Source organism: Scyliorhinus torazame, chromosome 16 (assembly GCF_047496885.1).
Source record: "Scyliorhinus torazame isolate Kashiwa2021f chromosome 16, sScyTor2.1, whole genome shotgun sequence".
NCBI lineage: Eukaryota > Metazoa > Chordata > Chondrichthyes > Carcharhiniformes > Scyliorhinidae > Scyliorhinus > Scyliorhinus torazame.
This window is the reverse complement of record NC_092722.1, coordinates 4,760,653-4,778,129: the sequence shown is the minus strand read 5'-3', so window position 1 is coordinate 4,778,129 and position 17,477 is coordinate 4,760,653. Positions and strand designations below refer to the sequence as shown.

Here is a 17,477-nt window from a genome sequence, read left to right as displayed (position 1 = left end):
GCTAGCGTGGAGAGACTCGAAGCCCCCAAAATCAGAGACCTGGGTTAGCGACATGGCTGGGTTTCTTGAGAAAATCAAGTCTGCCCTAAGAGCGTCAATGCTAGGGTTCGTCCAGAGGTGGTAGCCGTTTATTGACTTCTTTGGGGAAAATTAACTGCCAGCAGAGGCAATAATCTAATGGGGGGGTGGGGAAGAGAAGTGGAAGTTAGGCTATTTTCTGTTAAGGGTAGGAGGGACTTGTTAGGGATGAAAATGATGTATCTACAATGTTTATATTTGGATTTGCTTTATTTTCTCTTGTTATTATAAAATTACAAATACTTTAATAAAATGTTTTTTTTTTAAAAAACATGTACACTCAGGCATTTAAAACATGTACACACACATACACAAACTTAAAACAATTTTTATTTATTTAGCACCTTTGTGCTTCAGAGGCATTATAAAACAAAATATCACACTGAGCCACAGGAGATATTAGGGTAGATAACCAAAAGCTTGGTCAAGAGTTTGATTTTAAGGTGCACCTTAAAGGAGGGAAGAGAGCTAGCTAGATGAAGTGGTTTCGGGGGGGAATTCCAGAGCTTAGGGCCCAGGAAGCTGAAGGTACAGCCAAAGATGGAGTGTGATTAAAATCAAGCGTGCTCAAGAAGAGTGCAGATATTTGGGAGTTTTAGGGCTGGAAGAGATTAAAGATGGAGAGATATAGCCATGGAGAGATTTGAAAACAGGTGAGAATTTTAAAGTAGAAACCTTGTTCAATTGGAAAGTGTAGTTCAGTGGTCTCATTGGTCATGGGTGAATATTTGATGAAAGTTAGAGGACAGTCGGTAGAGTTTTCGATGACCGTAATTCATGGAGAGTAGAATGTGGTAGGTCGGCCATGAGTCTGTTAGAATAGTATTGTATTTCTTGGCTCTTGCCTTCCTGAAATTAATGACGTCTTCGGTAACAAATAAAATGGATGAGCATTGTGGGCTTTAAGTGGCAGCTGACCCCAAACTGCGGAATGATGAAAACGCTCAAGCAGCTGAATATGCACAAAACTCATCAGCAGAGCTTTCCCCCAGAGCCAGGTGACTGCAGATGGCCTATTATTTAGTATGCCAAGGCTAAATCGGTGCAAAACAATATTAGTCTCTACTCTAGCATAGTATTGAAGAATCTGGGCCTATATTCTCTAGAGTTAAGAATGAGAGGTGATCTCATTGAAGCATACAAAATTCTTACAGGCCTTAACGGGGTAGGTGCAAAAGGCATGTTTCCCCTACCTGGGGGTTCGAGATACACGGGAAAGTCTCAGAAGTGATAGGTTATTCAGGATTGAAATAAGGAAACATTTCTTCACTCACAGGGCAGTGAACCTTTGAAATTCTCTACCCCAGCAGGCTGTCGAGGCTCAGACAGCGAGTATATTCAAGACAGAGATTGATATATTTCAAGGGATATAGGGATAGTGTGGGGAAAATGGCATTGTGGTAGATCGGCTGTGATCTAGTAGGATGGTGGAGAAGACTTGAAGGGCCAAATGGCCTACATTTGCTCCTATGTTTCTGCCTTTCAGAGCTTTGCGCAAACAAATCACCAAGCTGTCTTCAAGTGATTTAAAGGAGCATGAAAATGAGCATTTCTGGGTAACGATTCAATTTCAAACTTTGAATGCAAAATAGAAGTAAAAGCATGTTTGAACAAATATCTGCTCTAACTTTGTTTGAATCAGAAAAAGTTGTTTGATGCAGTACATTTTCTCTTAGTAATTTTAAACATTCAAATAGGCACAAGTCAGCAGGGTAATGGAATGCTCCCTACTTGGTGGATGAGTGTAGCTTCTTTTAAAAATAAATAAATTTAGAGTACCCAATTCTTTTTTTCTCCAATTAAGGAGCAATTTAGCGTGGCCAATTCACCTACCCTGCACACATTTGGGTTGTGGGGGTGAGACCCACGCAGACACAGGGAGAATGTGCAAACTCCACACGGACAGTGACCCGGGGCCAGGATCGAACCCGGGTCCCCGGCACCGTGAGGCAGCAGTGCTAACCATTGCGCTGCCCTTGAGGAGTGTAGCTTCAACAGCACTCATGGTTCACCGCATCCAGGATATTACAGTTTGATGGCACCTTAACCTCGTCTCCTAAAACATTCACTCCTTCCCACTACCGATGCACAGTGGCAAATGTGTAACATCTACAAGATGCACTACAGTAAATCATCAAGGCTCCTTTGACAGCACCTTCCAAACCCGTGACCTCTTCCACCCAGAAGGACAAGGGAAGCAGCTGATGGTGTTCCCACACGCCAGCAAGTTCCCCTCCAAGCCACACACCGTCCTATGGCTCCTTCAATGTCGTTGGGGCAAAATCCTGGACCTTCCTCCACATCAGCACTGTGGGTCTACCCATACCACATGGACTGCAGCGGTTCAAGAAGGCAGCTCACCACCACCTTCCCAAGGGCAATCAGGGATGGAAAATAAATGCTGGCCTCGTCAGCGATGCCCACAACCCATAAACAATAAAATATCAGTTACCTTTTCTGTGCCTAGGAACTTTTTTAAAAAATCATATAAATATAGATAATATATAAATATATATAATTATGTATAATTTGATATGAGATTCTGAATAGCAGTGTTATTTTAAGCTCAAAGAATTCTCAATTTTTTTTAGTAGCATTTATTTACTTTGGAAATGGAGACAGGAACTAAATAGAATGTAAATAATGGTCACACAATTATCTTAATAAGCTAGCGGGAAGGCTCAAACAATATTGTTTGGTTTTGACTGACTAATGATTAAAACAGCATCACTCCTGTCACACACAAACCCACAAAAAGATAAAACTGAACTTACACAAATGGCATTAATGTCAGACTCATGTCCAGTGAAAGTCTGTCGGCACATGCCATCTCGTATGTCCCAAAGTTTGCCTGAGGCATCACAAGCACCAGAGACAAAAAGCCTTGTGTCAGGGCCAAGAGAAAGGCTCATGACATCCCCAGTATGACCAGTGAATGTAGTTGTTTGCTGCCCAGTTTCAATGTCCCAAAGAGCACTGGTGAGAGAAAAAAATGTACAAAGTAGCTTAGATGCAAAAAGAATGCTTTGAATGAGCATTTCAACAATCTCAACCATTTCATCTGAGCAATTGTAACATTTCAAGTTGTGTTTAAATCTGCTTTAACCCAAGCATCGCACTGGGTGCAATTAAACTTAAACGGCCGTCAATTTAAACAAAATCACAAGTTCTGCAGCAGGGTTAAATTAAACAGAAATATAAAGGGTCAAACATATCCTCCCAATTCCCCCCCCCCACAGCTTTGAATCAAATAATCAGATTTTTATATAAAACTGCACAAGACCAACTTACTATAGCTGATCATTTTGTTCCATGCTCATGGCTGACTAAACATTTCAATTTCTCCCACCAACTCGATGAGTCAAGTAAGAGGCAACTAATACCTACTGCAATCACGAAGCAAGATTTAATATTTCAAAAGACAACATTTTCAACATTGTGCCCAATGTGCATTCAGCACCCTGAACTGCTCACTTGACAGCACACTCTCAAACCACATTTGTAAAATAATCTGATGATATTGGCAGATGATCTGAACACTCACCAAGTGGTGTCTCCTGAACTGGTTATAATTTGATTATCATCCAGGAAGCGACAACAGGACAGATAACCTGTAATTAAGAATAGTTAAAGCAGAAATCATTAAAATTGCAGGTATAAAATAACAGGGCCAAAATCTGTACTCATTTAAATAGCCCTCCTCCTTTAGCCTAGACAAGTTAAAAATAGCTTTCATGGGACATGCAGTTGCATTGCCTTGGCGTCACTGGCACCACAGGTAGATGTGTCCATTGAAGAATTGGACCATTCATATTACTGACCAACGTAAAGATATCAAAACAAATGCAGCATCAATAAAAGGTTATTTTCACCATGGTTAAGGACTTCTATTTTCACAGAAAACTGAACCCCAAAACACCAGTTAAAAATCCTGGGATTGGAACTGCAATTTGTCCACGGCTTCGCTCACCCCACTCTCAATCCCTCACTGTCTTCCTCCTGTTTGCTGCCCTGCTGGTAGACAGTGATGGGGGTGGCAGGCAAAGCAGCCAAGGGTTGGGAGCGGGACAGTGAGCCAACGAGCCAAGCAGCAAGTGGGGCAGGGTGCGAAGTGACAAGTGGGGTGAGCATGCAGGCACTGTGCATTCAACGGGCACACATCAGCAGCAGCGTGCATGTGCCTACGGGCGAAGTGGGTGCCAAATTCATACTCCAGCACACAATGGTGATGTCAGTGATAGGTGATCGTGATTATGGGACAGAGTAGATAACTGGCAAGATATCCTGCCCCAGTCAAGTTAATTCCTGCTTTCATCCATGTCCACATATTTTCTGCAGCATCACGGCTAAATGGCCCCCCTTAATTCAAGGAACTGAGGAAAATTATAATATCCACATGAACATTGGGCTGAGATCAGCTAATTGTAGAAATCAAGGGTTGAATCTTGGACTTTCCCACAAGGCACAGGTACTTATTGCGGCAAAGGAGAACAATGCTCCTCACCATAACTCTGTAAAGAGGAAGCAGTTTGGGGATAAAGATTTGCCACATCAATTTACCATCCATTAGCCATCTCTGTACCAGCATGTTCATCAAACACCGAAGATCTTCTAACATCCTTGAAGACTCAACCCTCAGTGAAGCAATTGTTCCTCATTCACATCCAAAATAGCTAACCCCTTATCCTGATGCAATGCTTTTGTGATTGACTTTCCAGGCAGATGGCAACCAAAAGGGTAGTGCCTAGAACTGCCATGCACTCAGTCTCCGCTATTTTAAAGCAGCTGTAACTTAGTTAATGTTCTCATTAAGAACGTAAGTATTCCTTTAATTCCTCTAAGCAATGTTTATTTACAACATTTTACACAGGCTTGGTAAAATTGTCATGGCCATCAATCCAAGGATTTGGTTTGAATTCTGTCCTCCATGCTAAGGCACAGGAACATCCAGGCCATGTCTCTCAAGGTGACTAGCGACAGTTAAATTGAGAGAGATTTGGCTGAAATCAGGATCAGAAAATAATATTCACTACAGCGTAGAATCCTTTTTTTTATCCATCAGAGATACAAAGTGTGTGGGTCAGAGAGACAGAGGTGAACCCCATAGCTAGCACCTTGCCTGCTCCAAAAACCAATTCTAATTGAATCCAATTCATGGTCTCCACAAGAGAGACATACCAGATCCAGGCATTGCACCTGACTTCATGCTCATCTTAGCCAAAAGGCCAAGAAGCGAATGAGCGAAGTTCATTATGCCCAAATAACGATGGTTTAGTGTAGAGCTGCCCACCAGTCAGAGAGGAATGCCACCAATATCCAGAATATCAGAAAAAGAAAAAAAAAAAATCTCATAAGTCACCTTGCACGATTATTTACATTCTGGTCTCATTAACTTAAACTGAATCTTTTAGCTTCAGCTATGAAACCTCCAACAGTATTTAAAGTAATTCCCTCTCTGGAGAAAGTTGGAAGTGTGTTTTAGGTACCTCCCCCAAATATTCTGTTGCTTCCACAGATTCTTTAATTCATTTTGGAAAACAAAGGGACTTGGAAGATTTGTTTTGGTAAACATTAGAAATAAGGCATCGTTTTAAATGTTTTTAATTTAATGTTTGTGTGAATGGAAGGGTAAAACCTATTGTTAGGTACATGCTAGACAAAGGTGTTTGTATGTGTTGGGATTGGTTAAGTCCCAACTTTGTTTCTATTGTGCTTAGAGAGAGCTATGGCGTGAAGAATAAATAAAGCAGCAGTGTTTGCTTAGCAACTGAGGCATCACAGAAGCTTTTAAGTTTGTTTATCTGAATTTGATTACAGTTGGATATAGGACTTTGGGGAGTGAACCTTTCTTAATCCTACCAGAAGACAGACTGGACAGCAGCTGCAAAGAGGCAGGTTTCCTATGGAACAAGTTACAATCCAAATAACCAGGAAATCGGGACAGAAAGAATTTCTTAAGACGACTGAAGTTAAGAGAGACCAAGGTATTGTTCAGAAGAATTCAAGGAAGAGTAAACAAAGTGTTCTGAGTTAAAGAGACAATTGCAGTAACTAGATTTAAAGTGGGATAGCAGACTTCAGAGGAAGATGAAACATTTTATGTTATTTCAATACAGGCTGGGAATAAAGAGTTAAAGCAATTGTGAGCAGTTTACATAGCAGTCAAGACAAAGAAATCCTTAGTGGTTGGTGTAAAATCAGGGACTGGATTTGCTGTTATTAGTGGAGCAGGGGCTTTGTTTAAAAGTGTAATCTGGAAAACCTGGCCCGGATTACAGAATGCAAACCACTAAGGGAAAGTGTTATTATGAGAGAAGGTTTTAAATCATGGTTTATCTGTTTTTGGGAGAGAAGTTTGGACACTCACGTGATAATCATCTGGGAAGATTCGGACGCGAAATCCAGAGACACTAAATCGGGTTCAGAGTGAGAGTGTATTTGCCCACAGTCATCTTGTATGCTTCAAATGGGCTTTGTGTTAATGGGACCATTGTAGATTAAGATATACTTTCTAATCTGTTAATCCCAAAACCTGCGTGTAATTGTTAAGATAAGGGGGAGTAAAGGCGTATTGTTTCAATCCAATTTTTTCATGCTATTAGATGTTTTTTTTTTGTTGTTTAAAAACTAATTAGCGGTCCTGTGACTCTGTTCCTCCACGTTTTATAAAACAAAATTCACGGTCTTTTGAGTCAGGGTTCCATTCTGAGATCTTTCTGCCCGATTATATCAACTGGGATTGTAACAGGTCAGAAAGAGCCAACCCATTAGTCTGCACTGTTGTGCAATAAAAGGGCACGGTCTAAATCAGTCCAATATTCACCCAATTCCCATATCCCTGGTGAACCCATCCCTCTTTATTGGGCAAAGCAAAGTCATACATCAGGTCAAAATGTCCATTAAGATTAATACAAATACCCGTGTCTTTCTATGAATACAGCCTTAACTTCCAATAAGAGAAAAGGGTCTGTTGGGATTCCTTACCTGTATGTCCAGCCAACTCACGACTCACACGGACATTTCCTTCACGTGTTTTCAGGTTATAAATGGAGCAGATGTTATCCAAACCACCACAAGCAACATAGTTACCAGAAGGAGCATATGCACAAGTCATGACCCAGGAAGACCTCAGAGGAATGGCATGAACCTATTGTTCAGATACGAAGAATAATATATAGTACATCTTGATTAGGTTATTTATAATGCACAGTAGTGAAAATATTGTCACACCAAAAACAATTTTAAAAATTCACCTTACTACTAAGTGAACAGAGCATAAGATCCTGATACTTTTGTTTCTTCAAAGCCAATTTTGCTAATTTGCATTGTTTTTATTGCCTTAGGTTCATAATACTCTTGCAAACAGCAACCACAAACAAAGAACATAACTCAAGAAACAAATCCACCTGCACTGATATTTGGCTGAGCATCAGAATTTGTGCAACTCTATGACGGGTGTGGTAGCAGTATCAAGTGAAATACTTTCAATACCAAGCAATATACTGCCTCGCCATGACTCAAAGATCTTAATTATTTTTAAAAAAATGAAATATTCAAATGTGAATGCACTCCAATCACCAGCTAAATTTTTCTACCATTAATCTTTAATGTCAATCTACACAATTACAACTGTAATATTCCTTCTGGCAATATATTCATTTCTCCATTTGAATAAACATTCAGAAACCCCCCATATCAACACCTTGTATCATCATATTTACACTCACACCTAACATGGTGGATGACAATAATTAAGCATTCCTCTGAAGCCAGTGTAAAAGATGTTAAAAGCAGTTTTCAGAAGGCCATCAACTGGTTAGTCACAAACTAATTCTTAGTAGACAGCAGCACTGTATAAGAGTACCTCAGAATTCAATGAACCTATAGGAAAACAAAACAATGGAGCAAACTAGCATGCGCAGATTTGAGTTGAATAATGTTGTTGGGACATCAATATGCATAATGAATACAATACACCACCTGTTAATGCGCAATAATTCACTAGCAACAAACAGTGGGAACTCAAGAGGTGTATTAAACTGAACCTATTGAAAAAAGTGAATTTCTTTATGATGTTGATCCCAAGTATTCCATTCCTTTGCATTCATACTGTTCACTAAAACAGGCACAAAAATAGAATTCAATAAAAAGTGAACACATCTATGGAGCAAAGGAAAATGTGTAGATCAAAAACTCTTTAACAAAATACATTTCCATGAGCTAATCAGAAAACACTACTATCCACTTGCCTGTCACACATCTATCAGAAATGTCCATCGTATCCAACACATCAAAAACAAAATCACAACAGACTCACAAATGATTGCAATTTATAGTGGCAAACACGCTCTGAACCAAAATAACAGGACTTAGTTTTGGAAACTGGTAGCTTAAGAAAAAACAGGACAAAAATATTTTAAGAGTCGAAGCCAATTTGATTCTCTAAGATCACATGCAATAAAATGTGTGAAGGACAGTTGAGGGGTGGGGTGTGACAGCTTTCTCCCTTCCTCAACACAACAGGTAAATGTTCAGTGCTATTTTCATTGCACTAGAAAAAATAAGGCACCTAGAAAGATGCATTTTCGCTTGTGCTCTGATCAGGTGGCTATTAAGATGCAATATAACAAATCAAACATGTAATCATTTTTGCATGAAATTTTAATCTTTTAGCAGTTTGTCACTTTATATGATGAAAGTGCCACCCCTTTATTATAGGTTAAAAAATGGCCTAAAAGGAACACATGCACCAGGATCTAATTATGGAAGCACAGATGAAGTCATCATGGAATGTTGAATGTCTGAATGGCCTTATTAAAATGGTATAAAATAGAATCCCTTCATCTAAATTATTCAGCAAAACTAAAGAAACACATTTCATGTGGGCCATCCTTTTTATTTGATTCAACCTTTACGGTTTCCCACTTGGACCAAAAATATAATTTAATTTTTAAGACAAGTAGAGCAATCAACAACCATCTATATGTACAAAGCAGCTTCGGGAAAAACATCTCAACGTGTTTCAGAGACACATCAGACATATTCCTCCCAATAACTCCTTCTCTGGCACAGCGACCAAAAGGCTCTGTCACAAAAGTTGTTTTTAAAAAATAAATTTAGAGTACCCAATTCATTTTTTCCAATTAAGTGGCAATTTCCACCTACCCTGCACATGTGTGTTGTGGGGGGCAGAACCCATGCAAACAGGGGGAGAATGTGCAAACTCCACACGGACAGTGACCCAGAGCTGGGATCGAACCTGGGACCTCGGCGTGGAGACTGCAGTGCTAACCACTATGCCACCATGCTGCCCTATAAAAGTGTGTTTTTAAGGAACAGATTCCACGGTGTGGGGCCTAGATGCACGGAGGTATAGACACAAGTGGTTAGGAAAAGGAGATGGTCAGCTGTCTCATCACAGTGCCATGGCAAAATTGAAGTCAGTGGCAATCTTTTGGGGGGGGGGGGGGGGAAGAAGAAGGGGGGGGGGGGGAAGAAGAAGAGAGGAGAAATAGAGAGAGACACACTCTCCGCTGGTTGGAGTAATAACTAGCACAAAAATAAATGGTTGAGATTATTGGTGGCTAATCATTAATGCAGGAGCTCCAATCACCTTCAGCTGCTTTACCAATTGTCTCCTTATTTAAGAAAAGATGTAAATATATTAGCAGCTTAGAGGAGGTTTACGGAACCAGGAATACATGGACTGATTTGAGGAAAGGTTGGAGGGGTTGGGTTTACATCCACAAGATAGAAGAGTAAGAAGCGGCTTATCGAAACCATAAGATCCTGAGTGGTAGTTACAGGGTGGATGTGGAGAGAATGTTTTCTCTTGTCAGAGCATCTAGAACGAGGTATCACTGTTAATAAGGCGTTACTCATTTAAGACAAGAGATGAAGAAATCCTTTCTCCGGAAGATCTCAAGTCTCTGGAACTCTTCCCAAAAGGCAGTGGAAGCTGAACCTTTGAATATTTTTAAAGCAGAGCTGAATACATTCTTGATTAACAAGGGGATGAAAGGTTATCAGGGGTAGACAGGAGTTGTGAGGTTGAGGTTAAAATCAGATCAACCCTCCAAAAAGGTTAGAAGTGGGGGTGTTTGCTGATGACTGCAGTGTTTTGTACAATTTACAACTCCTCAGATACTGATGCAGTCTGTGCACACATGCCTTGATGTTCAATGGCATTATCATTGTTGAATTTCCCCATCAATATCCTGAGGGTTACCATTGACCAAAAAGGTAACTGGACCAGCCATATAAACATTGTGACTAAAGGACAGGCGAGGTTGGGAATTCTGTGGAAAGTAACACCTCCCGACTCCCCAAAGCCTGTCCATTACAATAATGGAATACTTGCCTGGATGAGTGCAACTCCATCAATACCCAAGAAACTCAACATCGTCCAAGACAAAGCAACCTCTTTGATCGTCACCCCATCCACCAACATAAACATCACGTCCCCCCCCACCATTAGTGCACAGTAGCAGGTGCGTGTACCATACCCAGGATGTGCTGTAGTAACTCGCCAAGCCTCCTTCAGTGGCAGCAGTGAAAGGGGCCATGTTATATATGTGGGCAGTCTTTGTGATAGAGGGGATATGGGATCACCAACTCAGCTTGGTGCTGGAATAGGGTGCCAAAGTTTCAAACAATCAGACAGACATCATCATTGACATGGGTGGGGAGTTTGAAGCAGGGCACAAAGGGTTCCTAATGTTGAACTGGAGAGAAGGGGACCAAGCACGCATACTTTGGGCACTCCAGAGGTAACAGCATCATGAAAGGAAGAAACAGACCTGCTGGCAATTTTGTGATTACAACTGGATTAGGAGTGGAATCAAGTAAGGGCAAACCCTTTGAGCCAGACAACAAACAGCATTGGAAAACAATGCAGGAACCCGGTCAACACCCGGGTATGGATCAAGGAGGAAACATACACTATAGAAACAATCACAAAAATATCATTTGCGACCTTGATTAAGGATTATTCAGTCTGTAACAGGGTTGGAGCGGTTCAGGAGAGCTGCAAAAAAAATGGGGGTACCAATTTGGGAAGCAACAGTAACCAATAAAAGCAAAACATTGCAGATGCTGGAAATCTGAAATAAAAACAGAAAATGCTGGATAAACTTAGGTCTGGAGAGGAAAGGGAGGTTCGAGGTGGGCAACAGTTTACAAGGATGGATGGAAACATTTGTTTTCTAAGAGTGCTGGTGGTGATAGCAGCTTTGAAAGGAAGGGAGACATAACCTGTGAAGTGTTTACATCAATTAGCATCGAGGCATGGAAAAGAAGTTGGATGTTCAGCAGTGGAACTGGAGATGATCTTGGAGATCATGCGAGGGGTGATAGAGAAACACGAGCTTAAGGTTAGGCGGGGCAAGTTTGGCATCCTAAGCAAATTAAACCGGGGAAACAGCAGAACTTGAAGTGTGGGTGCAGATATCACCGCACCACTTGCAAAAATATGTACTTGGGAGGGAAACATGACGACTTTCATATGCCCCAATCTGAAAGTGTTTAGCTTTTGCTGTTCTTTAATAACATTTAGAAGCTATATTTTTGCTGCACTTTATCAATAAACTATTTTTAAATGTGAAGCCCAGCATTTTAAGATAAAATGATAATAGACTTGTTACAAATAGAACCAAAGAAAAGTTATGACACAAAAAAAGTCCATTCAGCTCATCCTGTCTGCTCCGGTTAAAGAAAGAAAAAAAGCTACAAGCTCATTTTGATCCCATTTTCCAGCATCCGGTCCATAGTCTTGCAGTTTACAGCACTTCAGCTGCAGATCCAGGTAATTTTTAAATGAGCTGAGCGTTTCTGCATCAGCCACTAATTCAGGCAGTGAATTCCAGATGCCCACCATCCTCCAGGTGAAAACACTTTCCCCCATGCCCTTCTAATTGTTCTGTAAATCACCGCAAATCTCTGCTCTCTGGTACTTGGCCTTTCAGCTAGCGGAAGTTGCCCAATTTTGTACACCTAGATAAGGTTACCCCTCACCCTTCTCTGTCCTGAGAAAAACCCTTGCCTATCATCTTACCTCATAGCTGCAATTTTCACTCCGCGGCAAAATTCTTGTAAATCTGCTCCTTACTCTCTCCAAAGCAACGTGGTGACCAGAACTGTACACAAAGTTACAGCTGTGGCCCAAATAGTGTTTAATACAGTTCTGCCATCACAACCCCGTTTGTATTCAATACATTTAATATACTTTCTTTACCACTTTATCCATCTGCCCTGCCACCTTCCGAGATATGTGGCCATGCACGTCAAGGTCTCACACTTTCTCTACCGCTTTTCAATATCCCCCCCGTTCGTTGTGCATTCCCTAGCTTTGTTTTCCCTCCCCAAGTGCATCACCACACATTTCTCCGGACTGAATTTCATTTGTCATCTTTCCACCCGCTCAACCAAACTATTCATATAATTCTGGAGACAGCAGTTATCTTCTTCACTATCATCTCTACATGGCTAATCTTTGTATCATCTGCAAATGTCCCAATTTGCTCCTCCTTTAAACTAGGCCCACAGGTCAAGTTAGCGTTTCCAGCTTGAGTTAAATTACGATTCGCCATTCATGGCTTATTGTACAGCGGGTGATGCCATTATCGGCTGAGCTGCTGTAGGTAATTTTACAAATGTTAAAGTTGTATAATTGTGATCCAAAAGGTCAAGCAGTGCAGTTAAACACAATTAGGTGCTGTGCGCACATTTTGAGTGCTTGACTGGGTTAAAGCGTAGCCATGGAAACTTTGAGCCAAATTCAATTCCAAAATTCAGACTGTACTCACCTTGTTTGTGGTGTAGCTATCCCAGATGATCAATTTCCCATCCTGGGAGGCACTGACTAGCAGTCTATAGGGAGAAAAACAATACAGCTGATACCACTTTCAGAATTATATCTGGAGCAGGTCCAACCATAACAGTTTAAAAGTGATCTGTAAATTCTAAAATAAATTCAAGTATTTGTACATTTCATGTATACCCTATAAATAAGTTTTTAGTTTACAAGGCAAGAGTTTATAGAAAGGAATACCCATGGGTATATGCTTCGCATGTCAAATACAAGCAACGTGTATTCCCCAAAACGTTCTACTAACACGTGATTAAATATAGGCAAATCACAGTTTGCATCTGTTTTTACCTCAATCAGATTAAAGCATTATGTAGCTCTCAAAATGACTGTATTCTATTTGATTTTTTTTGATCCTATGCACAAACCCGGTTCTGCGCAGTATGAGAAAGATTTAAAAGCAATTTTCTAAAATAAATGATTTCAGATTTAATGTAGAAACTGTAGGGGGTTTCAGCTTTGCTCTTTTACAAAATATTTCAACACCAAACCTTTCTAAATAATAATTCATTCTTCAAGATTCTTCAAAAAAACACTTCATTTTAATTAAATCTACTTAATGTTTTGGGAGGTAAACAATATTACTCTAAAGTTTTAGTACATTTTTGTACTCTGTTTATTTAACATGTCTAATGGGATTGGTTAACTTCAACTTTTGACACTTGGGTACTATATATACTTTTAGGTTGCCAATTTTATCAAAGTACAGATAAAATTAATGTTTTTGTTTATAATTTAGAGTACCCAATTATTTTTTTCCAATTAAGGGCCAATCTACCTACCCTGCACATCTTTGGGTTTGGGGGGGGGGGGGGGGGGGGGGGTGAGACCCACACAGACACCCCGGGCACACAGGCATTGAACCGGGTCCTCAGCTGCATGGAGCAGCAGTGCGCCACTGTGCCACCCCCCAGATAAAATTATTAAAAATTGTAAAATTTTTGCTCACATTTCCAGCACTCCTAATGACAGGTGCAATAACAATGCAGGCCTGCAACACCCTAATCTAAATAATTAAAAAATAATTCAGTTCTTTGTATGCTTTGGAATTTCAGTTACACTATATTAATAAATCTCATGTTAACCTAAACACTGATGCAATTTAGCTTTCTGTATATTGTTGTTATGGACAAATATTTTAACAAATGTAATCTTTAAATATAATGTATCAAATTAGAGTGATCTTTTCAACGGTATACCACTTATATGCATTCGGAGTTTGGATCTTTTATAAACAGGTATACTACTATACAAGATTTAAAGTACAGGGGCCTGCAATTATCAAATTTAATATTCCACTCCACAAATATAAAGCACTTTGCGTGTCATGTGTTATTTTCATGAAACGTATTCATAAACAGCAGCTGGAAGAAGTGGTAAACAGCAAGCCACCTGACTGCCAGTGCAGGAAAGCTCTATTGATTAACTGTTTCGTTCACATATATATATTAAGCTATGGAATGTTTACTAAAATGTGTATTCCAAAAAAACAAGCCCGATTTAATAATGACATTTTGGAGGCAATAAATACATCTTTTAAGAAGTTACATTTAATTTCCAATTGGGTGGCTAAAGAACAAATATCTAAACTATATTAATGTATATATCTGATGAACAAAGGGAGGTGGTGTGTTCCTGTTTCGTAATAGAATTTGGCAAAGTTGCAGAAATGCTGGGTCATACCGCTCATCTAAACAAACCCACTCCCTGATGTGTCTCCAGGGTATAGATGCATATAATCACAAAGCAGTTAGATTTCCCCAATGATCCAATCCGCACCTGCTTCAAGTTAATTAGCCAATTCTTGGTTTGTGCATCTATCCCTCCATATTTCTAAAATCTGGATGCTGAAACCCTTCTTTACATGAAGCATCATCTTGCATTGAAAATGCTTCCAATTTCAGAATATGCAAAACTTAATATCAATGCATCAATGGTGCTGCATTCATAGTAAACCTTTGGTTGACACATTATTATTGGTTCCATTTACTGCCCTACAGTATTTCAGCAAATCCTGTTTGACTGAACACTGATACGGATTACTGAAATCCGCACAAGTATGAATGAAGCCAAGCAGGTTTCTCATTAAAAATAATTGCATTGTGATTGACCTTACTAAAAAGCCCTGTATATTCCAGTCATTTCCCAGTTTGCAAAACCGACATAATGAAAATGTTTGTAACATTTGAGAAAGATGTTTCATACTTGAACAATGAGACAGAGTTGTTCACAGTGTAATTAGGTTAAAGTTAATCTCTCGACCCAGAAGAGATCCAGGGCTAAGTAACTAGTGATATAGCCCTCTAATAGATTCATTTCAAACCTTGCACGGTATTAAAAACACAATGGTTGACATTTCATGTTTTTACAGAATGTAACACGTTTATGTTGTGCATTGGTCTCTCTCCAGAGTCATTAGATAATGAAAACAGGCCTGTTGGGATTAAGTAGCAAACAAAATTCCATTCAAAATGGCACTGTGCCAATGACAAGACTGTTTATTATCTTAAATTTTTTAAAAAACCCTAATGAACTGACTTTATCCCATGCCACTGCTCTAACAGTCACTATTCATCTGAATCTATAATAACACTTAGAAAACAAGAGAACTAATGATGTACACACCTGGAGTCAGTACCCCAGTGCATTGCATAAATCTTAGCAAGGTGGCCTCGTAGTGTTCGCCTGGTACGCATCTGAATTCGACCCACTGGGTCAATGTTAGCTGTGATCTACAGAAAGCAAAACAAAATGTCAGCTTGTATCACAGAACCTTTTCCAGTTCATTTATTTTGTAAGTATTTTAGAGTCACGACCACAATAACCATAAATCTTAAAATCATCCATTGTGTTCAAACTAAAAACAGCAAGTGCTAGGAACACTCAGCAAGTCTGGCAGCATCTGAGGAGAGGAAAATTGATGTTTCAAGTTAAATATGATCCCTTTGCAGAACAGTTTTGAAGCACCATTTGACTGGAAGCATTAAATGATTTTCTCTCCAGATACTGCTAGCTTCTTCCCCACAGCTACAAGACTCCTCAACGACTCCACTTGGACTGATCTGTTCCCTGTAAGAACACTACTCACAACGCCCTATGCTGCTCTTGCTCATGTATTTGCTTTGTTTGCCCCCTTGTTCTGCACTGTAACCAATCAGTGTTTGTCGATGTACCATTTGTCAATGTTCTCTGTTGATTAGTCCTTTGTCTACTATGTACGTACTGTGTACGTTCCCTCTGCGCAGAAAAATTCTTTTCAAATCGAAACCAAAAAAATCAAGTATTTCAGTACTTATCGTGGAGTATTTCCAAAAAGACTAACATTTTTCTTTTATTTAAGCTTTTGCCGTTGATATATTTACGAGAATGGCAAATTGAGAAAACCCAACAAATCAAATCATGTCACATTCTTTTCCGAGTAAGGATGATTTAAAAGTAGTTATCAATAGGAGCCCAGATGGACTTCCTACTATTTGCCCTAGCTCTGCATCTCCTTCCCCAAGTGCAATAGCAAGCGGAGATCAGTTCACTCAGAGAACAAAGAATATCATCCTTTATGTTTTAGTATTAGGTAGAAAGTTTAACATTGTGGGAAAATATGACACCAAGGTAGTGAAAGATCCGAGAAACATTAAAAATCCAAGGGTAAAAATGTAAAATAGAATACAGGCAGGAAAGTGGAGTTAAGAGCAGAATCAGATCAGCCATGATATTATCGAATGGTGCGGCAGACTTCATGGGCCGAATGGCCTACTCCTATTTCTTGTGGCCTTATGAAGGCAGAAAGTAACCATAGAAAAGTTGGAACTAAAAAAAGGTATAGGTAGGAAAAGCATTTTTGCCACTGATTTTGACATACAAATGGAGTGAGATATTTATGTGGGGGTTAGTAACAGAAGATGTCATGAGTTATGATCAAGTCCATTCAGCGATTATTCTTTGCTGTAGAGCAAGTCCAGTGGCATGTGTGGATAGGTGGGCTAGAACTCCAGTTCCTCTTTGAAATTTGGTTGTGATGTGCGAGGCAATTTAAATCTTAAAATTTTATGGACACTATTTAGATTTAAACGTGCTAATCTTACAAAAATCTCTCATCAATGCACACAAATGTTATCCTACTCTACTACCCAACTTTTATGAAACCTTTAAATTAGACTATAGTATAAATTACAGACACCGGTTTTTATAAAAATTCTATAGGCCAGTATAATCATGATACATCCTCAAGTATTAAATCTGTATCATGGTCCCAAATGGAAAAAAACACTATTTTGACTGCAATTACTTCCAAAGGTATTTTTTGTGGCTGAATGTTACATGTTCCAGAATGTGCAGGATGAAAATTGAAATCCAGTGGTAAAAATGGAAACAAGAAAAAAAGGTTTGCTGACTGAATGTTGAAATAAGTGCATCCAGCCATTTTTGAAATGTGAACACAGCTGGTTAGAGAACTGCTGCAAAAAAAGACATTGAAGCTTTTCATCTTGCACCCATCAGGGCACTTCGCAAGAATGACAGATAAAGGGAAAACAAT

At 39.6% G+C, this 17,477-nt stretch overlaps 1 protein-coding gene across 4 annotated transcripts in view; it reads right to left on the bottom strand.

Moving 5' to 3' along the window:
* The window catches only part of LOC140392537 (guanine nucleotide-binding protein G(I)/G(S)/G(T) subunit beta-1), a 99,834-nt gene that overhangs the window by 12,645 nt on the left and 69,712 nt on the right, over positions 1 to 17,477 (bottom strand). For all 4 annotated transcript variants that reach the window (XM_072477813.1, XM_072477811.1, XM_072477810.1 and 1 more), the window contains 5 exons: positions 15,569 to 15,675; positions 12,882 to 12,945; positions 7,063 to 7,225; positions 3,623 to 3,689; positions 2,853 to 3,054 (listed from right to left, as the gene is read on the bottom strand). In XM_072477813.1, coding sequence (XP_072333914.1) covers positions 2,853 to 3,054; positions 3,623 to 3,689; positions 7,063 to 7,225; positions 12,882 to 12,945; positions 15,569 to 15,675 — 603 coding nt within the window. The remainder of the gene's footprint in view (positions 1 to 2,852; positions 3,055 to 3,622; positions 3,690 to 7,062; positions 7,226 to 12,881; positions 12,946 to 15,568; positions 15,676 to 17,477) is intronic.